General features: G+C 42.8%; 1 protein-coding gene across 2 annotated transcripts; it reads right to left on the bottom strand.

The window, feature by feature from the left end:
• Nucleotides 1-694: 694 nt before the first annotated feature.
• On the bottom strand, nucleotides 695-5,960 carry LOC123984917 (cyclin-D-binding Myb-like transcription factor 1). Of its 2 annotated transcripts, none has more exons than XM_046072168.1 (8): nucleotides 5,561-5,960; nucleotides 5,333-5,484; nucleotides 4,936-5,130; nucleotides 4,714-4,790; nucleotides 3,384-3,572; nucleotides 3,110-3,304; nucleotides 2,040-2,142; nucleotides 695-1,147 (listed from the first exon to the last, which is right to left on the bottom strand). In XM_046072168.1, exons 1-8 carry the CDS (start codon nucleotides 5,737-5,739, stop codon nucleotides 1,113-1,115), a joined length of 1,125 nt encoding a protein of 374 aa, XP_045928124.1. In that variant the 5' UTR covers nucleotides 5,740-5,960; the 3' UTR covers nucleotides 695-1,112. The 2 variants fall into 2 exon arrangements, with proteins under 2 accessions (XP_045928124.1, XP_045928123.1); XM_046072167.1 differs by having other exon boundaries at nucleotides 4,714-4,796; nucleotides 5,561-5,958.
• Between the last annotated feature and the right edge of the window lie 40 nt (nucleotides 5,961-6,000).

Raw genomic sequence — 6,000 nt, forward strand, 5'->3', positions numbered from 1 at the left:
AGAGATAAATATATGGAATTTGCTGCCTCTCTGTGGTCTTAATGAAGAACTACACTTTTAGTAGATCATGCTGCACTATTTATCGGCTCATGTTTTCTTCTTCTTCTGCCGCCCGTTTTACTTCTGTAATCTTAACGTCTGCTGTTCAAACTGAGCTCTACATTTCTGCTTCTGACTCATAAAGCTAAAACTGCAAAGGCATCCGTGTCAAGTTGTAAACAGGAACTCACTCGGTAACATTGGACACAAAGTGCAGTCTGCTGTTGACATCATGTTGTGGTTTTAGCAGTTTAAGCCAAGAGACCGAGTATGAGAGAAACCCAACAGTGTCTTAGCACAGAGGAAATTAATGACAAGAGGTGTTTCTGTTTAGAGTTAAGGTGTCCGTCTGCTTGCAAAGAGGCTAAACTTACTGTGGTTTTGTCTTGATTTTCAATTAACCGGAAATGAAGATGGTGGTTTTTGAATTTGAACTCATTCTGTGTTTTGGTCCAACAAATATAAGCAAAAACAAAAAAAAGGGGCTCAAAAGAGAATAGTTGTATAATATGATATCCGCTCATATCCATCTATCAGGTTTGCAAAAACATGCTTTTGCTTCCTAACTGGACAGATAGATATCCCTGACGTGTTCACTAAATGTTCTTCAACAGTATAGAAATGAGCTTCCACACAATGTTGTCATCATTTAAAATAAAGTGACACAAATTGAAATAGTTTATTTTTATAATCGCATGAATCGTTCAAATTCATGTTTACATTATTAACTGTTCATTTTATTTTAAGGGAAAAGGGTCAGTTCAGATCCCTCCCAGCCTTCAGGGTCTCTTTGGCACGAGCAGAGGCTGCAAGGGCTCACATTTCATCCAGGGGTTCGAGTATGAAGCTTTAAACATGTTAAGCTTCACACAGATTCTCAAGTTCTGTTTCATTTACAAACACGCAAGTCCGTTTTTAACAGGAGAGGAGTCTTTGAAGCAGACAGGTTGTGTCTTTGTTGGTGGTGGCGTCCTGTCCAGGAATTCAGCAGGATCAGAGGAAGAAAGAGACAGGAAGCAGCCTCCTCCTTTGGTCCAGCCTTTAATCACCATCTGACGTGATGGACGTCCAGCTCAGTCGGAGCCTTCCTGGTTCTCCAAGATCGGATCTGAGGACAGAGACGGAGGTCGATGTACAGTTTTGCAGTCGTAAGCTTCAAATGTATTGTTGAGCCGTCTCAGCTGATAACCACTGCTTTTTTATTTATGTAGAAAATAAGCTCAGGGCAGGGTGTCCATCTGGTCTGAGACAAGTTAGCAAAACTTCCTAATCTTAATCATAACCTAGTTCTGAACATTTGGACAGCTCAGCGAGGGTCAGACTGAGCATCTGAACAGACGCGTCAAGTTTGGTGACAATAACTTAAGCCAATTTTTTTTAAACGGGCTTTTATGTAAAATTGTATGTAAATACACAAAAGTAAAAAAATTATGAAAAAAAAACAACCGTCTGGGACGAGTTCGCAAAAATAGGTTTAGGAGAAAAGTGATTGACCATTGGAGCAAACATGCAGATGAATCTAGAGATTAAAATGATGAAATAAGTTTGACTTTAAATGAAGCCAGAAAGAAAGAAGAATAATCATAACAAAAACAATAGGGCTCCAGCAGCTTCTCTGCTTGGATCCATAAATAGTATTTTATTATCACCATTCACTGTTGTACATTAACAGTTTCTTTATTTTAACCTCCAACCGGTTCTGTTTAGCAGCAGCCACTCGCTGTCAGAAACACCATCATCCATTATTTACTTATTATTTCTTCAGATATTTACCTAAATAAGGAAATGTTTCTAATTTTAAGGCAATATGTTTTTTTAAAAATGTATTCCACCGATTTAGCGTTGCTTTCCCTTAAACACTGTCAGACTCATGACGGAAAGTTAAAAAAAAAAAAGGATCAAAATCAATGCGGCAGATCCAGAGATCTTTTTCCACATATTCTTCTTCCTTATCAGAGACTGGGTTGTGTTAATGGCGGCTAACTGTGTGTGTGTGTTACCTGTCAGAGTGCTGCTGATGTTGGGAGGAGACACAATCAGCACGGCGCTGCCAGATGTTATCCCAGAATGCACCACTGGACCCTCCACTGGGGAGCTCAGCTCCTGATACAAACAGACACACACACACACACTTTGAGCTCCACTTTGACAATGCCATTGTTATCTATCACACCTTGATTGTTTTAATGACAGTGTCTTTTGAAATGTCATTATACACTCGCTGTCCACTTTATTAGGTACACCTGGATGACCTAATGTAATTAGGTCATAAAATATATATAATAATTCTACTTTTACAGACCTTAGAAATGTTCGTCTTTCTTCACAGTCAGAAAGGTGATAGTTCTACTTTACATTTGTTATTTATCACCTTTCTGAGAGTGTCAACAAAACCAAGAAACTATTACAAACTTCATGGAGGGAAGATTTATTGCAGGACTATTCGTTTTAGCTGGTTGTACCTAATAAACTGGTTGATATTATAATACAAAAAGGACAGATTTGACTTAACAGAGGAGCAGCAATACGAGCCGTTTAGCAAAGGTTGGCACTGATAAAAGCAAATTAAAGGGTATTAAAAATGGATTGATAGTCGAGCGGAAACGATTCATCGCTTACATCAATTAATTCGATTACTAAAAGCATCGACGCTTCATTTAATCCATATAACTATATAGCGCACTGTTTTGCACGGACATTTATTACTGTCGCACATGACGCTTACGCTGTGTGAACACGACGTGATTATGATGCTGCTGTTTGCAAAGTGGAGGAAGCGAGAGACGAAGAAGAAAGTGTCCAAAGCGTGGGATTATTTCAAGTTTAAGGAAAAACAACAACTCTGTAATGTTCGTCCAGCGTGAAACAAAACTTATGTCGCCCACCGCAACAGCACGACTGCATCTGATCAGAAAGCACCCGCTCTATCAAGCAAAAGAACTTCTTAAACGATGCATCGATTAAATAATCTGTAGAGGCTTCGAGTACTAAGTGTGTAATTTATTATTCGTTTTTCAAATTAAAAGCATGCGTATTTAATTATGTTGTATGCAGAAATCCGTGTTCCTACCTTGTCGGTGAAGCCGCCTGTAATTGGCTCCTGAGTTTCTGTGACAGCGTTCTCTGAACCCTCCAGGAGACTTGTAGCGTCGAGGCTGTCGTTCTGGCTCTGCCCCTCTGTCTCCACGACCAGCTGTGATTGGCTGAGAGGGTCAGAGGTGACTGTCTGGATGATGACGCCGTCGCCGGAGCAGAGGCCGTCCGTCTGAGGAGGGAAAACGCACACGTGAATGAAGTGTTTGGTCGCTGCACCGCAGTTTTAACGCTTCATCAAAGAAACTGACCGACAGGCTGTGAAGGATGATGTGTTCATGCAATGAGGGAGAGGAGCCTGTCGTCAGGGTAACCGTGCTGTTATTGGCTAAGCCGAGCGGAAGGCCCTGACTGGTGGAGAGGCTGAGCGGCAGGCCCTGATTGGACGTCGTCTGCAGGTAGTAGGTCCCCGGGGTGCCGGTGGGCTGCAGGTGGAAGGACTGAAAAGTGAACAAGATGAGGGAGTGAGGACATTTAAAATGAAAATGATTCATTATATCTTGTCCTGTCTTCCTTTGAGTATCCCTGATTCCTACTTCAGAGTTTTGGTTTTTCTTTAGGGCAACTCACACAGCATTGTTTAGGAATAAAAAAACCCAGAAGCTTACACAAGCGGGATTCTTTCACCTTAATTTTAAAACTGGGCTAACATGTAAGACAAAAGATCCAGATGCACTGAAGTTTATGGTGGGCCTTGCTTACCCCAACCCTCCGCTCAAGTATCTTCATGAAGCAATTATAAAACTTTAATTGGAGATAAAACAGTTCTCTGGACACTATGACCAAAAGCGGAGATTGATGGCGTTTTGGATTTAGACACTTCATTCATCCTACATGTCACAGCAGCAGTACATTTACAAACTACACAAAGAATAGTGCAAAAAACAAACGACAAGTACAGTACAGAAAGGTTAAAGAATACCCTTTTAAGCACGGGGATACAGGTGTGCAAATTAACGAAATTATAAGTTAAAAATTGATGTATTGCACCGTGCCAGAAGTTAAGGAAGTGTAATGTTTAAGTCCAATTAGGGAGCCCAGTAAGACCTCAGCAGCCTCCCAGTCCACTGATGACCACACTGCGACTATAGCGGGGAGGCGTTAAAACTGTTTGGTGGCCACCGGCTGCTCAGTGGAACACCTGCGGGGGTTTCAGTCTTCGGCTGAAGACGCTTCTCTTCTCAACCAGCATGTGGTGGAGCGGGTGGGAGACGTTGTTCTCTGGAGGCTCAACTCCTCCTCCAATCACTGAGCCAGCTGTCCTAACTAGCTTTCTGAGCTTGTTAGCATCACCCAAATTTTAGATATCTACAAACTACAATGTAAACAATTTTAGAAGGAGGCCCACGCCTTGTCTAAATGGTTATGAAGTCCACGTATTTGTTCCACGGGAAGCCCGATGAAATAATAACTAAGTAGATCAAACTAGAACTTTATCTCTCAGGGGCATCTAGAAAACAAGTACACTTGAAAATGTCTTGTTAAACATCAAAACTCCAAATATGGCCAAGAAATTCCAGCTTCCGGCGGGTTTAACATGATGACCAGTGTTGGCTGTGAAAAATAACATGTTGTGCTTACAGGCAGGATCTCGAAGGTCTGCAGGGCTCCTGTGTTTAGAGTGATGGTTTCACTGTCGCTGGCTGCTGCTGACGAATCTGAGGCTTACAAAGAAACAACAAAGAGACTCAAGAATCAGGAATCGATGACATACAACTCACAGCTGGAGTACAAAGTCTTTATCTTCAGCATCTACCACTGAGATTTATTTAAGTACAATGCACAGATGCTAGTTAGTCTCACCCATGTGTGTGATCTGCAGCGGGATCTGTAAGGGAATCTGCAGCGCGGCCACGGAGCCGGGGGCGGGGCTGCCACTGCTCTCCTCCAATCGGGTGAGTCGAATCTGGAGGGAGGAGGAGGAGGAGGAGGAGGGACTTCCCGGCCCGGACGATGTCTGCGATGACGCCATCAGCTCCTGGAGACCCTTCAGGAGCACTGCGGACACGCACATAACACACATTGTTTGAGCGTCAACAGTTTTCTGTGGTTTCTAATTATATTAATAATAATATCGGGACACGTCATAAAAAGACAATCGCAGATTTAAAACCAAAAGCGTAAAAGACATATAAAATCAAAAAGTAAACAATTAAAACGAATGAAGTTTAGACAAAAAAAACTTCCAGAGTTTGTGTACCGCTGAAGGGGATCTCCTTGTGATTGGCTACTTGTCTCTTGATGCTCCACCACTTAGATCGCAGCCACTGAGGCGATCGGACGCTGCTCCACCCGCCTGCGAGATCCTCCCACCTGATTTCATTCTCATCCTCCACTTCCAGCTCCGATATCCTGAAACACACGTTGTTAACTTATAAAGATGCCGTTATGTTATAATGTGTATTTACACTACTACACAACTCCGCACCTGCGTATGAGGTTGAGGTCGTCCTCCTTCATCCACTCCGTTCCTCCGCTGTGTTTCCAGTTCAGGTAGTTCAACCATTTCGACCGACACTGTTTCTCTGAGCGCGTGCGAACCTGATCGGCGACCGTCGCCCAGGAAACGCCTGCTGTGACCGCCGACCCCGGCGACACGCCCGCCATCTCGTAGACGACCTCGGTGAGACGCCTCTCCTCCTCCTCAGTCCATTTACCTGTTTAAAAAAAACAAAACCACGACAAATCCAACGCTCTAACTGAAATCAGTCTGCTGGGAGCTCAATACAGAGGCGACCAAAGTAAATCTTTCTGTAAATATGATAATCTCGTGATAGAACCGCCCAATAAATCACATGTATTCAGACATGTGATGTGTCTCTATGTCTTTTCAGCTCATTGTTCGGGTTTTATGGCCTGTAATTTTAA

This window comes from Micropterus dolomieu, linkage group LG16, assembly GCF_021292245.1.
Source record: "Micropterus dolomieu isolate WLL.071019.BEF.003 ecotype Adirondacks linkage group LG16, ASM2129224v1, whole genome shotgun sequence".
Lineage (NCBI taxonomy): Eukaryota > Metazoa > Chordata > Actinopteri > Centrarchiformes > Centrarchidae > Micropterus > Micropterus dolomieu.

What these genes read in the sequence shown, in the direction of transcription:
- LOC123984917 (XM_046072167.1), bottom strand. Translation starts at nt 5,739, where the DNA reads ATGGCGGGCGTGTCGCCGGGGTCGGCGGTCACAGCAGGCGTTTCCTGG. An exon ending in GCTGCAGATCACACACATGG is followed by an intron (nt 4,797 to 4,935) that starts GTGAGACTAACT and finishes TTTCTTTGTAAG; the next exon opens with CCTCAGATTCGTCAGCAGCA. An exon ending in CAGGCGGCTTCACCGACAAG is followed by an intron (nt 2,143 to 3,109) that starts GTAGGAACACGG and finishes TGTTTGTATCAG; the next exon opens with GAGCTGAGCTCCCCAGTGGA.